Source organism: Rutidosis leptorrhynchoides, chromosome 8 (assembly GCF_046630445.1).
Source record: "Rutidosis leptorrhynchoides isolate AG116_Rl617_1_P2 chromosome 8, CSIRO_AGI_Rlap_v1, whole genome shotgun sequence".
NCBI lineage: Eukaryota > Viridiplantae > Streptophyta > Magnoliopsida > Asterales > Asteraceae > Rutidosis > Rutidosis leptorrhynchoides.
Genome location: NC_092340.1, coordinates 298,281,418 through 298,296,868, shown reverse-complemented (window position 1 = coordinate 298,296,868; position 15,451 = coordinate 298,281,418). Strand labels below are relative to the sequence as shown.

General features: G+C 31.8%; 1 protein-coding gene across 1 annotated transcript; it reads right to left on the bottom strand.

Annotated features, from left to right (window-relative positions):
• Nucleotides 1–533: 533 nt before the first annotated feature.
• Nucleotides 534–4,351, bottom strand: LOC139861577 (protein DETOXIFICATION 24-like). The gene is made up of 8 exons (XM_071850012.1): nucleotides 4,109–4,351; nucleotides 2,960–3,501; nucleotides 2,609–2,695; nucleotides 2,469–2,525; nucleotides 2,132–2,370; nucleotides 1,052–1,170; nucleotides 793–879; nucleotides 534–685 (listed from the first exon to the last, which is right to left on the bottom strand). The coding sequence occupies exons 1-8, from the start codon at nucleotides 4,349–4,351 to the stop codon at nucleotides 611–613; spliced, it is 1,449 nt and encodes a 482-aa protein (XP_071706113.1). The 3' UTR covers nucleotides 534–610.
• Nucleotides 4,352–15,451: the final 11,100 nt, after the last annotated feature.

Genomic DNA, 15,451 nt, shown 5'->3' with positions numbered 1-15,451 from the left:
CCAGGAGATAAGAAGTTGATGCCCCTATTATTTTGATGTCATGTGCCTTAGCGCAGGTTGCCTATAGGCATAACCGGGCCTGGCACCAAGATATACGCATCATGCATGGTGCATGATGCGTGGATAAGGGGAATTTCTTGTAAATTCCATTTTTGAGGGAATATTGTTAAAGACTTTCGAAAATGAGGGTATTTTGACAAATTTTCCTAAAAATAGTGTATTAGTTCTGCTTCTTCTAATGTGGACCACTTATAGCTGGCTCTTATCAGTTGGCTTGGTCGGCCTGGTCGCCGATTCCATATATGACCAAATATACCATGATCTGAATCAACAAATCAAGAATGATCTTGATCAACAATGAAAAGGTCATGTAGTCATATCATCATATGTTCTTAATAACATAATCTTAGTCTTGTATTATTTAGTTAAAATCAGAAAAAATATTACAAACCAAACAAATAAACTAGCAAAAACACATCATGCAACTCTTTGAGTTTTGAACAAATGAATCAATTAACATTCACCGCCCTAAGATTCCAATAAATTCATTCCCTATAATAGTAAATTAAACAACATATTGAAAACAAAATTTAATGACCACCATTCTTAATCACGAATGAATTTGTTCTGGATTTTCATTCGACTTTAAGTAAAATCGATGGAGTCTTTTTGAAGCCTTTATGACCTGCAGTAATAAAAAGCATAAACCGCATTTATATGAAAGATCGTATAGCCTTCAATGGGATAAATCTGAATCCAAATCCAAATCCAATATATTTGTTAAGAATTTACCTGATCGTCCCAATCTGTTCTCCAAGTCATATATACAAGCACAATTGTTTGTATTAGAACGCCACCAATCATTCCAATCCATATACCCTATCATGTAATAGAATTTTCTTAGGAAAATAATAAAAATTATGCATAAATATTAGTAGTTGCAATAATCCTTTGTAAATGTTAGCTAGAACATTTTTATAACGTTACCAAGTTACTATAACCTTGATTAAGATGTGAGAAGTCCTAAATACTATATAATACAAAATTATACCTTAACTGCTAGAGTCGTTAAATATCCGAGCAATGCTCCCAACGGAATACCAATCAAGTAAAAGCAAACGAAGTTCACGATTGCTACTGGTCCCTGCATACCGGCACCAATCGCAACCCCTGATGACAACAAATTTTATGAACTTGAATACTAACATGTATAATACAAAAATTTATATATAAACTACTAGCTTGTATATAAATCATGATTTTGCAAGCAGAGGCGAAACTAGGATTTTTTTGACCAGGGGCAAAAAAAAAAATTTAAACCGTAGCAATTTTTTTGGATACAATTTGAAGATTTTGGGGCAAAAGTTGAAGATTTTGGGGCAAAAGTTGGAGAATTTGGGGCAAAATTTGAAGGTTTTGGGGCAAAATATGTAGATTTGGGGGCAAAAAAAAAATCCACCGGAGGCAAAGTCGAAAAACCCAAAATTTTTACACTGAAAAAAAAAATCCACCGGGGGCGCCCGCACCCCCCCCCCCCCCCCCCCCCCCCCCCCTCCCCATACCATTTTCGCCTCTGTTTGCAAGGTCAGATAGGCATGCAAGATTCACAATCACATATGGCCTAATATCCTAAAGTACCCAAAATATATAGCCCAAGATTGTTGGCGAGTGTTGATCCATTAAATAATATTATGTTATCTACAACTACTATTGATGCTGGTACTTATGACCTTTTTTTAGCAATCTCTCTATCCATATAAACATTGTCAGGGAGAAGTTTCTTTACTATTAGGTGTTTCACTCTGGGTAAAGAAATGACTTCTCTTTATTCTAATATAGGGGAAGAATTGTCTACATCTTATTTCCCCATATCCCATTTTTGCGGGATTGGGTTTTGTTATTATTTGTTGTTTGTGTGAACTTACTATAAGGCCCACTTTTATTTATTGAACTGAGCCCCTAAAATTGATAGGACAGCCCTATGATTTTGCAGCATAATTAGATATCCTTAAGTTGTAATAGTGAACATTTGACATTAAACTCTTCAAGAACATAACGAAACAAGATCTAATTATCGTCCTAATCATGAAATAGAGTCTGCATACATGGACCAGCGAGATGCAGGGATTACCTGAAAGTACGGGACTAATGCTGTTCAACAAAATTGAAAAGCAAAGGAGCAAAGAAAGATCTGATACTGCATTTGCAACTCCATCATCGTCTGTAAACAAGTATGCAAGCTTTTTGCCCAATATCAAACAAAGAACAAAGAAGAACACTCCTATCGCAACAGAAGTCCCCAACATCACTTTTATCGAAAACTTCACTGCTTTTGCGTTACCCCTGCCTAGTTCATTCGCCACTCGAACACTTGGTACATTTTGAAATTACAATAGAAAAGTGTATCAGGCACATATTGAAGCAAAGGAAGTGTTACCGTTGCAAAATTTGTTTCAGAAATTGTTTACCATGCGGCACCTAATAAACTAAGGCTTATCATAAACTCCCATACGTTGATGTTGAGGCTGAAAAAATTAGTTAAAAATTAGTTGAATTGATTCTCTTAATAGATGAATTTAATGAGAAAATGTGGACACAATTTGAATACCAAATGGAGATTGCGGATATTGCGATATCTGCATCTGCCATGTATCCAGCAAGTAAGACTAGAACAGCATTGTACCATAACTCCAAGCTACACATTAATAACAATAGTTACACAATAGTTTGACTTTTGAAAGTCAAAAAGTAAGTATTCAAATGCATCACTTTGTCTTTTATTAGAAAATTTGCAAGATATATTTAAAATCAGAATTAACTTTTCGAAATTATATTGCAGTTCATTAATGATTTCATGGAATTCTGGCAACAAAAGTACATCGATTTTGAATCTGAAAACCACTCACTTTGACCTAAAACAAAATTCAAAATTTATAGCAAAAAATATATAAACACTTACCAGACCATAATGCCTGAAGATACTGAGAGCTTCACCATAGGCAACATATCCTTAAAAGCACAAAATGTGAATCCTTTCCATGTATTAGGACACCATCCACCAAAAATGTAAATAAATTCACCAATCACAAGGACCCACGACGACATTGATAGTGCAATCATCGCACCAACGGTCCCCATGTTCAATTTATACACAAAAAGCATTGATAAAGGTATATGGATTGCAAATTGAAGAGCTGAAAGCCATGCAATAATCATGTTCTTTAACTGTGCTTGTAGATACATTTGTATAGTCAAGCTAAAAACAAAGTTGTAGATGAATGGAATGAACCATAACGATATGTGTCCGCCACTTTTAGCTATCAATTCTTCCTCACCAAAAAATCTAAACATTTGTGTACCAAAGATAAAGATGGGCAGCAAGAGTGTAAGAGTAATGAAATCCACGAGCCATGATCGTTGCAAGTAAATGCCTAACATATGGTTTTGTCCCGCTCCAAATGCTTGTCCACAAAGTGTTTCAGTTGCACTTGACATTCCTAACTGTAGATATATCCATAGTTTATGTCTTAAGGTGCGTTTCATTAGACAGAATGATTAATTCAATGATTTAAAGGTCTGTTCGAACCTAGGTGTGAATGACAATAATAGTTTAATAATCATAATCATTCTGATAAAAACTCCACTGCAAAGAAAATTAGGATTTTCCCGTCAACATTTGACGACGACATGTCCTCGCCAAAAGTACTTACCGACGACATTTCGCCGACAAAGCGGCGTCGGCGAGACCTCGTCGGGAAATACACTTTTTCCTACGGAATTTGTTGACTGCCGAACTTGTGGGTTCCACGTTTACCATTCCCCGGGAAATATACTTTTACCCTATTAATTTTTTATATGGATAAATAAAAGAATAATTGTTTAATAAATATTATAGATATAGATATAATTGGAGGGTATTAGAAGAAAATGAAGTTGTTAAGAGACGAATTCAACTTTAAATGGTTTAACTTTCATTTAGCACCACTTATCATACAGAGGTTGCAAACAAACGCACTGAATGAATGTTGAACTGAATTATTTCATTATGACGCAGTCAAACACTGCCTTAGACGTGAACCATTCCCAAATTTTTTATAAAATGACTTACAAGTATTCCATTGACAAATCGAACACTAAGTGTTTGAACAAGTGCATAGCCAGCAAGATCAAGGTCGCTGATATGTCCAATGAATGACTGAGTAACAACAATAGTTCCGAATGCACAAACCCTTGATATGACACTAGGTAACGCCACCCTCCATATTTTCTTCGATTCGTCCCATATCCTTTGTTTTAGATCACCTTCCTCTTCTTCATGTTTTAGAAGTTCTGTTTCAATTTCATTATCCATCCTGATGACCAAAATATTATTATATAAACATATTATTAATCATGATTTTAAAGTTTCATCATTTTGCACTATTAAGGTAATATCAAGGTTCTTGTTAAGTTCAACTACTGGTGATTAATTGGTAGCAATATTAGAACGGTTTTTGTAATATTCATTTTTTTTTTTCTGTCAAATTCCCTTGTCATTGCCGGTTACTTAATTGATACAATGAGTATATTGGAAAATCAAGAAATATATAAGATCCTCTCCTATATGAGTCTCATGATTATATATCAATAATAAGTTTTGACACCCATTTTTCTTTATACCCTTATACTATATTACTATATACTGTTAACTATTAAGATCCTCTCCTATTGAAGTCTCATAGTTATAGAGAAAACTAACTATTTGCAGACATATTAGACCCAAGTTATTAACGAGTACTATCATGAATTCTAGTATGACATGATTATGTTGGATGATCGCGGCTCTACAATATACAAACCATGTGTAATCTCACTACCATCAAATTAAAGAAAAATAGCGACTAATTATTTATATCGTATGTCAAATTGAAATCTGAGATATATGCTTTTAGAACCTAGAAGTACTATCTCTCATTATATGTGTTATACACAATCCATAAGATGAATGAAGCCAACAGAAATTTAGAAGTATTATGCAAATACCGAAACACAATGAAGATTAATTTAGAACTATATATAGCTTAAGCTTGTATATGGAAAAAGGGTGGGAGGGATAAAAGAAAGAGCTAGAGAGAGCTTACTGAATTAGCAAATGTGATGCATGGACAAATAGCAGCCAAAGAAAGAATTAGCTTATGCATATAAGCGAAGGGAGAGAAATGTAGTGGGAACGAAAAGTCAATCTATCTATTTATTTATAGTTAGGATTCGACGTTCCACATTTAAATTTGATACTTAAAAGTTTAACATAATAAACTATATCCATTTAGTTGACTGGTTATTGCCTTTTCTTTAAGTGTTGTCAAGGTCTTAAGTTCGAGTCTCAGATTGAAGATTTCATAATACAGTTTTCCAATTGGTTATGGAGTCCTCTCCTCATATCTTGCAAGGTTCCCTCAGGGGTTTCCTTGGGTGCAATAGCCTGATGTTTCCTCCCAACGGATGTAGAAAGTGAGCATTGCCTGTGACTTCATAAGTTATAAACAATTCGTAATGCATCGTCATGCTTAGCTAGGGTACAGTTTCTTTGGATTTGTGGATCAAAACAAGAGTTTGATACAGTGGCGATTCTAGGATCAAAATTCAATGGGGTCCCAAAAATTTATTTAATAACTTCGTTGCACAAAATATTAAATGTCTCTGGTCAAATCGGGTCGGGTCGGGTCGCGCCCAAAACATAAACATAAAATTGAAAAATACTCGCAAAATATAAGATCGTTCATGAATCGCATAACATTAACATTAGCTGTAAAATTGCAGTTTTCCCCGACTTTTAAAAAAGAATAAATTAGGTAGTTATGAGTGATGAGATTAGAGATGCATATACAATAACTATTACAAATATATTTACTATTCATTACACATACATTTTACTTGCAATTATATAATGAATTCACTAGTATTCACAATGAAACATGTATATCTCAACATAAAATAAAAATTACACATAATTTAATTTTTCATATTATATGATAGTAAATTTAACAAATTATATTCATCACACATGTTACACATTCTGGTGGAAAAATTGTAAATTATGTCATGTTATATTACATTTTTATTTTCATTATATATTTGAAAATATTGTAAGTTTTCTTAAATATCCAAAGGATATCCATTAACCCGCTTAACTCACTCGATATGGATATAGATTGATGAACTAAATTTAAATGGATATGGATATGGATGAACAAGAACTAAATTGATATGGATATGGCTTCACGCTGTCACACGATCCATATCCGATCCATTGACCTCCCTAGGATGAAGGATTGAAGATAGAACCGTAAGAAATTGTGATGTATAAGGAAGTAAAAAAAATTAGAATTGGAATTGGACAAGAGTTTGTTTATTTTTATATCTAATATATTCAATGGTTCATACTATAAAATCATATCATAAGTGGGTTAATTTCAAACACTTTGGTAGTCCAAACTATTAAACTATAATCTCTAAAAATTTATGAGGTCCCGTTATTATATTTAGTGGTGTCCTATACATAAAAAAATAAAAATTTTGCGATAAATTTCGAAAAACTAGTGGGCTCACGGGACCCCGCGAGTCTTCACTTAAAGTCGCCACTGGTTTGATAATCGTTAATTATCATAACTCACCATCATCAAATGAATATGCACAATGCATAACAAGAAATGTAAATAACACAGAAATTCGGCGCGTTATATTCAATCTGTGATTGGTTTATTCCACAGCCAACCAAAAATAGTTTGCTTATTAATTTTCGTAGGTGCTTACAAATACAGTGAGATTAAGGTTGAACATTATAAGTGAAAAACGAAATACTTTTCAAAACAGATCAATTAACCATGCAAATTCCTCACGTTTTGCGAGCATCACTTCGCGACCCACGAAGTCTTTACAGTCGCGAACACCTTTTTTCAAACTTGAGCTTTCACCTGTCAATTGTTCGTTTCACTTTTTCGCGTTTTGATCCTCTTTTTCACGTACAAGTCAACCCCACATGATCAACTAGCCCTTTCACGTGATCCACTAGGTCTTGGTATTAGAATTGTATAGTGTTTTTGGTGTAGTTATGTGATTCTTTGTCCGAGTTTTGGTTGTCGTTTCGATGGTTGTCGTCGCTTATGGCTTCAACAATTCTCTACTTGGGTTCAGGATTTCGTTGATGATAGGTATGCAGTCCTGATATTGAGTATGGTGATAGTGGAGTTAATATACGGTATTTCTTATTTGATTTTCACGAGTCTTATATCACTTAGTTCGATGTTTTAGTAGTTTTCCATGCCGGGTTTTGATGTGGCAATGTTTTAATAGTTTTCCACGATGTTTTAATTGTTAATAGTTACAAACTCACGACATGGCATCCCACGTACCACATAAGTCACGCCTCATTTCGGGGTTACACATCGTGGGTGAGGAGCGTTGGTTCGATTCCAACGGCGAAAGGAACGATAATGAGGGGTCATGTGGCATCATTTGATTGGCATATGAAATATGTGTTTGATTGATGATGTTTAAATACAAATATTTATATATTTAATATAAATACAAACACTTTTACACAATTTAATCACACAATATACACTTTTTCCTCAATTTAATATACACGTTTCTCTCAAATTATATACATTTTTCACTTTTGTAATGGATAAAACTTTTAAAATTCTCGATTTTCTACTAGAGCCCGATTCTGAAGATGATATTGTACAGTTTTTCAACCTTGTGACCCAAGAGGATGATACTTTAACACCACGAGTCCCTCAAACCCGAACATATATTCTAAGAGAACGTGAAGGCACCACATAAACGTTTCTATGATGATTATTTTCGAAGACTCTAAAGTATCCACCAAACTATTTTAAAAGACGTTTTCGTATGTGTTGTCAATTATTTCTTCGAATAGTCAAAGGTGTAACCATTTTTTCTAATAAACAAGAGTGTTTTATGTTTATAAAAGAACGTCTGGATGCTATTGGTCAGCAAAGCTCAACCGTACTACAAAAGTGCACATCTGTCATACGTCAATTGGCATATGGAACCTCTTTGGGTATGCTTGACGAACACTTACAAATGAGTGAGAAATCGCCAGCCAAATGTCTAGATACCTTTTGCTAGTGTATACTCGATTTATACGTTGGCCCTATTTGAGAAAACCAAATGCAGGAGATATTGCTCGTATTTATAGTTTTCATGAAGAGAAACATGGTTTAGCGAGAATGCTCTGTAGTATTGACTGTATGCATAGGGAGCAAAAGAATTGTCCCGTTGCGTGGTTGGGTTAATATGCTAGGGGTGATCAAAAAGGCTCGTCATAAAAAAGAGGTTTATTTGCTTTATCAAAGGAACCGGTTTTTGAATCGGTTCTACACTTTTGGAACTCCCACCTAAAGGAACCTCTTGTAAAACCGGTTCCTAAAGGGTAAAAAAGAGGTTTCTTTGCTTATTTTTTTGTAGTAGTGTTACTCAAGATATGTCAATATGACATGAATTATTGGGTATGAGAAGTTCCAACAACAACGTTAATGTTCTAAATTATATCCGTTATTTAATACAATAAAAGAAAGATGACATTGCTCTACCACTGTTTGATGTAGACGGCGACCAAAAAAATCACAACCCACATCCACACTTACACCACCAATTCACACCACACACCGAAACAAATGATCTAATAGATGAGTCAAAGTTCTAAAACTTAGATAGTTGTAAGTAATGATCGAGTTGAACGGAACTAAAATATTTTTTGCCACTTAAATGGATCAATCAAATTTTTTGTTAACTTAGAACATCTAGTCTAGAGTATATATAAATTCTAGTAATTGCTTTACAGTAGATACATTTTTATTACAGATAATTATCATGGTACAACCAACAATTGAAATCAATGGTATTTTCATATTGCAAAATTTAAGGCAACAAACAAAGAGTTGCCTACCAGACATATAACCATGATTCAATGTGCTTTACTGAATCGTTGTTATTGCTACTTTTATTGTTATTAAGTGACATGATGGAGTATTTAATTTATTTTTAAATATAATCATGACTGATGATATACAGTTGACGTGGTACTTTATCGTTCTTTAAACGATGAACTCCCATTTAACTTCACGGCCCAGCCCCTACCTAGAGACTCTTTCTAAGAAATATGAGTTTTAGGCTTTTAGCATAAAAAAACGTTTTTCATCTTTTAGGTCTTACAAAATGTCAAAAATTTATATGAAATTTGTTAATTTGCTTAAAACGCGTAGTAAAGGTTTGTAATCTTTTAATTTCATGTAAGGATTAGTTTGATTATTGTTTAGCGTTAAACCCGTCAGTGGTTTATCATGATTTATATGGGAATGGGAATGGGAATGGGAATGGGAATGGGAATAAAGAACTAACCAAATCAATTTTACAGTTTTTTGTGCTAAATGAAAAGTTTAAAATCTTAAATAGAAAAAATCACGTGGTTAGTCTTGTAGGTTGCTCCAATTTACGCGAATAATCTATGTACTTTTTTTTTGCGGCGGTTGCTCATTGTAGTTTGTAAAAATTACGCTGGTGATCCTTGTTACTAACGATCACTAATCTTGTTTGTTAAATTTTATCATGTGCATTGCATGTGAGGGCATTTTTATCTTTTTCCACTTCTTACCCTTTCATGTGGTTAATCTAACGCTGCACTGCACATCAAAATCCTTTTTTTTAACAGCGGTTAAGAGTTACTGATAACTTATCCGAACGCGATATCAAAACTCACTAACTCAATCCTTTTACTCCGTATTTAACACAAATAAAATTTATTATTAGGACAAAAGAAGTAACAACTGAAAGCTAAACCTTTTAACACGTAAGGTGTAATAGTTAACTCCGAGTATAGATAACAATGATCATCTCATTCATTTTATTTATTAACTAATGATACATACCAACGATTCAAATGCGTGAATAGTGAATCAAATGCAAATGAATAGTGAAGTTGATATAGAAGTGGATGATTAATGAATTTGATATGGATAACAATCAATATCCTTGAGTTTAATCAATATCTCTGGACGAAAATTTAGGTGTTAGCGTCACAAATATTTAATTGAAAAAGTGATTAAATACAAACAAAAAAAAACAAGTTACCTTTTATGACCTCACTTTAAACATATTTATGATCTCACTTTAAAGGTGTCTTGGACACTACATTGTAACTACAAATGAATTCTTGGATGATATAACTTCGATTAATGAATTCTTGCATATTATTCTAATTTATCACTACAAAGGCAATTGTTCAAAATTGAATTGATCGAAGTTATATCATGCACAAATTCATTTACATTTACATGTAGTGTTCAAGACACCTTTAAAGTGAGGTCATAAAAATGTTCCAAGAACTTAGTAAACCTCCTCACATTTTCTCAATCAAAATCCTGCATTGCACATCAAAATCCTTCTTTTTTAACGACGGTTAAAAGTCACTATCCAAACGCGATATCAGAACCCACTCACCCAATCATTTTACTCCGTATTTAATACAAATAAAAGTATTTAATATGACAAAAGATGTAACAAGTGAAAGCTAAACCTTTTAACACGTAAGGTGTAATATTTAACTTCGAGTATGGATAACAATAATCATCTGCTTTAGTGTATATTCATTTTACTTATTCACTAATGATACATACCAACGATTTAAATGCATGAATGGTGAATCAAATGCAAATGAATAGTGAAGATGAATATAGATGTGGATGATTAATGAATTCAATATGGATAACAATCAATATCCTTGAGTTTAATCAATATCTCTCGATATACATATACATACATGTAGGGGTATATACGGGAATTTAGTTGTTAGTGTCACAAATATGTAGTTGAAAAAGTGATTATATACAAGCATAAAAAAACAAGTTACCTTTTATGACCTCACTTTGAACATTTTTATGACCTCACTTTAAAGGTGTCTGGGACAATACATGTAACTGCAAATGGCTTCTTGGATGAGATAACTTCGATCGATGGATTCTTCATATTATTCTAATTTATCACTACAAAGGCAATTGTTCAAAGTTGAATTGATCAAAGTTATATCATTCAAGAATTCATTTGCAATTACATATAGTGTCCCAGATACCTGTAAAGTGAGGTCATAAAATTGTTCCAAGACCTTAGTCAACCTCCTCACATTTTCCCAGTCAAATGATCAATGTCAACACCCCAATCTTCTCAAGAATACTTTTGAGCCATTTTCAACATTGAATATGTTGAATTTCAACGAGTCGGCACATCTAGAATCGAACTCTTGGTGCTCATGCTTTTAACGATTTCAACAATTCTTTGAATTTTGTTAATCTTTAAAGAGATTGTCATATATACTTCACAACATCCCTCACACGATCAACATACTTGCCAATGCGACTTAAACCATCTTGAATTAATAACATGAGCAGTACATTGTAAATGTTCAAAAATAGAATAGAAATCTACACTTGAAAGATTAAGGTAGCAAGACTTTGTTGCTAAAGATTAAAATAGCAAGACTTTGTTGCTAAGTAATTTAGAATACATAATGAAAGTGTAGAATAGATCTAATTTGAAGGTTGGTTATATTATTAGAAGATTTGTTATCTTATACAACTCTTGATTACAACTCCTATTTATAGGCTACAAAAAACTAACTTTCTTAACCTCTAAGAAAACTTAAGAGGTAAGTATCACAAATATCGATAATTTCTTAACAACTACGAATACTAAAATATCTATGTATCCTTAATGGATAAGAATACTTAATAGCTAAGTATCCTTAATGACTAAGAATACTTAATAGCTAAGAAAACTTAATAGCTAAGTTTTCTTAGTAACTAAGTTTACATAACATAAGACAAATGTCTAATAACAATCTTAGATATACTAACACTCCTCCTTAAGATTGTTGTTGGACATCATAAGTCGAGTCTTCAATTGATCTAGCTTCATTCCCGAGAGAGACTTTGTAAGCATATCTGCCAATTGATCATCAGAGGTGCAGTATTTCAGCTTGACTTCTCTATTCTTCTCGGCTTCTCGAATAGCATGATATTTGACATTGATGTGTTTCGTTCTTCCGTGTTGCACCGGATTCTCTGCTATAGCAATAGCAGACTTGTTATCACAATAGATGACTGTTGGACTTTCTTGAGTAGGAACCAAGTCGGACAACAGTTTTCTTATCCAAACAGCATGATTAACAGCAGCCGCAATTGCAATATATTCTGCCTCAGTAGTAGATTGTGCGACAATGCTTTGCTTCTTTGAGTTCCAACAAAATGCACTTGAACTCCTCCTGAAATTATGATTCATAAAATGAGCATCGATCTTAGAATACCAAGCCCTTGGTGCTTGCTTTAGACCATAAAGTGCCTTATATATTCTGTATACTTCAAAGCCTTGAGGTTGCTTTACATAAATCTCCTCCTCAAGTTCAGCATTCAAAAATGCAGATTTCACATCAAGATGATGAATTTTCAAATTGCGTTGAGCAGCTACAGCTAATAATAACTTGATCACATCATGACGAGTAACTGGAGCGAAAATCTCCATAAAATCCACGCCTGCAATATGAGAATATTCTTTCACTACCAACCGTGCTTTGTGTTTATGAACTGAACCATCTGGTTGAAACTTAGTTCTAAACACCCATTTTGTCACACTCCCAAATAGGGTCTGGGGTATTTGTGACTAATTATATCAAATCACAATTGTATAAATGATAATGACTCTATATGAGACGTTTTATTGAGTTTTGCAGCGGAAGATAAATAGGTTACATTGTATATAATGAACAACGCATTAAATGTCTTTAATTGATATGATATGTAATGAAGACTCCAAGCATAGCAAGCAATCATCATCAAATTAGCAAATGCAAGTCTTTCATATTATCCATGAATGACTCGTTGAAATGTTGCTTTCAATTAGAAAATACACAGCGAAAGCATTATGTAGAACCTGAGAATAAACATGCTTTAAAGTGTCAACACGAGGTTGAGTGAGTTCATAGGTTTGTCATAAACAATGATTTCAGTAATAGATATAGACCACAAGATTTAGTTTATAAAGTTGATCTCGCAGGGACCAAAAAGTTATGCCAGTTCGTGATATTTAGACTAAACGTTTAAAGTTTGCCCCAATGACAAGTTGTTCTGTCCTTGTAGGTTTAATTTCATTATTAAGCAATACAAAGACTTAGTCAAATGTATCGGGGACGTTACTCCCGATAGGCCTACCCCCAATAATTAAGAATGCATTCAACGAGCAGTTAAAAATATCACTGTAGGGACTTTGCTGGACATAGCCAGGTATAGCATAGTTTAACAGTTGGTACTTGTGTCTAACGTATAAAACAGTTATAAAAGTTGCGCATGTATTCTCAGCCCAAAAATTTATGTAAAAAGGGAGCTATGAAAACTCACGATACTGTATTTCGTATTTCGTAGTAATTAAGCTTATGAGCGGCACTAAACAAGTGCATAGTTGTCCTCGGATTCACGAACCTATATCAAGTATATATATTAACACATATATTTATAATCGAATAAGTTTATATATGTTATTTCAATTGTTATATATTTATGTATATTTACTTTTATTTATATTCTATATATAAGTATTTATTTGATAAAATAATATTAATAATGTTAATGAATAAAGAGTTGTATTATTTTGTAGTAACAATAATAATACTAGTAGTAAAAATGATAATAATAATAATAATAATAATAATAATAATAATAATAATAATAATAATAATAATAATAATAATAATAATAATAATAATAATAATAATAATAATAATAATATAGCTTTAATGATAGCAAAAATGATAATTTTTGTAAAGATGATAATAAAGATAGTAATAATAATAATAATAATTTTAATAAAGATGGTAATTTTAATAAAAATGATAAGTTAAAATGATATTTTTAGTTATAACCATGTTTTTAATATTAATGTTAATAATAACTTTAATATTAGTAATAATTATAATATCAATAATTAATAATACTAATAATAATAACATTAGTAATGATAATACTAATAAGCTTTAAATGGTATTAATTGTAATAATAATGATAGTAACGATAATAACAATTATAAATATGATGATAATACTAACACTTACTGATAATAAATTATAGTATGATAGTAATAATAATACTTACTTTATAATAATAATAATAATAATAATAATAATAATATCCATTTTTTTGTAATTATAATCATAATCATAATAATGATAATAATAATATTAGTTATATTAATGATAATTGTAGTCGTAACATTAGTGATAACAATACTTAACATAATAATAACAATAATTAATAATCATAATAATAATAATATAATAATAATAATAATAATAATAATAATAATAATATAATAATAATAATAATAATAATAATAATAATAATAATAATAATAATAATAATAATAATAATAATAATAATAATAATAATAATAATAATAATAATAATAATAATAATAATAATAATAATATGAGAAACTACCTTAGGAGCTTTCTAAAAAAATGTCCAAGACGGGACTCGAACCCGTGACCTCTAGCTAACCCGTCAACACCCATAACCATGGTTCTGCTGCTTCAACTCTGTTTTATTTTACGTTCGAAACTACTTAACTTTATTTCTGTTTTTCCCTTCCTCTTCTTCCTTAACTCGATTGACCAGAGGAGTAATTATAACAATAATTAAATTTTTGTTTTGGTTTAGGATTCGAAACAGGTTATGAATTGGATTAACAGAAAAAAATCTTTAAACAATAGCTGAAGAACACGCGAAGACATTGTTGAACTCAAAATCAATTTTCAGATTATAGATTGTTTTAGACAAAATTTCCAACATAAAGTATACTCTAACTCATTCCTAAAACTTTCTGAGCAATCAATTGAATCAAAATCTTTAAAACGAATTCGAATTTTACAAAGAACAAATCGGTTGACTTTTATTTCACAAACTTTGACTCGAAAATTAAAGATCGATAGGATGAATTGGACGCTGAGCTTTTGCAGATAGTTTTAGTATGAGATTCCTAACAAAACTGCAATTAAGGATTTTAAAATGGGTTTCGAAATCGGGTTTTTGGAAATTAAATCAAGAACAGAGGTTGAGTAAAAAAAAATATTTCTGTTTTATTTTTCGAATGGCAGTAGCAGTTTTAATAATTTAAGTTGAATGATTGATCAAACTAACAATAATTTGTCCACATTATATTGTTATATTATATATTGAATTTGTGTGTGTCGATATGTTTTGCACGATCAACAGAAGATATATAAAAAATAAAAACAGGAATAATAAATAAAAATCACGAAGAAATATATAAAAAAATCAAAGTAGATCACTAAACTTCAAAAGCAAAACCAGTAGCAAATTTTTTTATCAAATAATGCAGATCATGA

Excerpts from the sequence above, each read along its gene's own strand:
- LOC139861577 (XM_071850012.1), bottom strand. The coding sequence starts at position 4,351 with ATGGATAATGAAATTGAAACAGAACTTCTAAAACATGAAGAAGAGGAA. Across the intron at positions 2,526-2,608 it reads ATATCCGCAATCTCCATTTG|CCTCAACATCAACGTATGGG; the intron begins GTATTCAAATTG and ends TAATTTTTTCAG. Across the intron at positions 1,171-2,131 it reads CATTAGTCCCGTACTTTCAG|GGGTTGCGATTGGTGCCGGT; the intron begins GTAATCCCTGCA and ends TGTTGTCATCAG.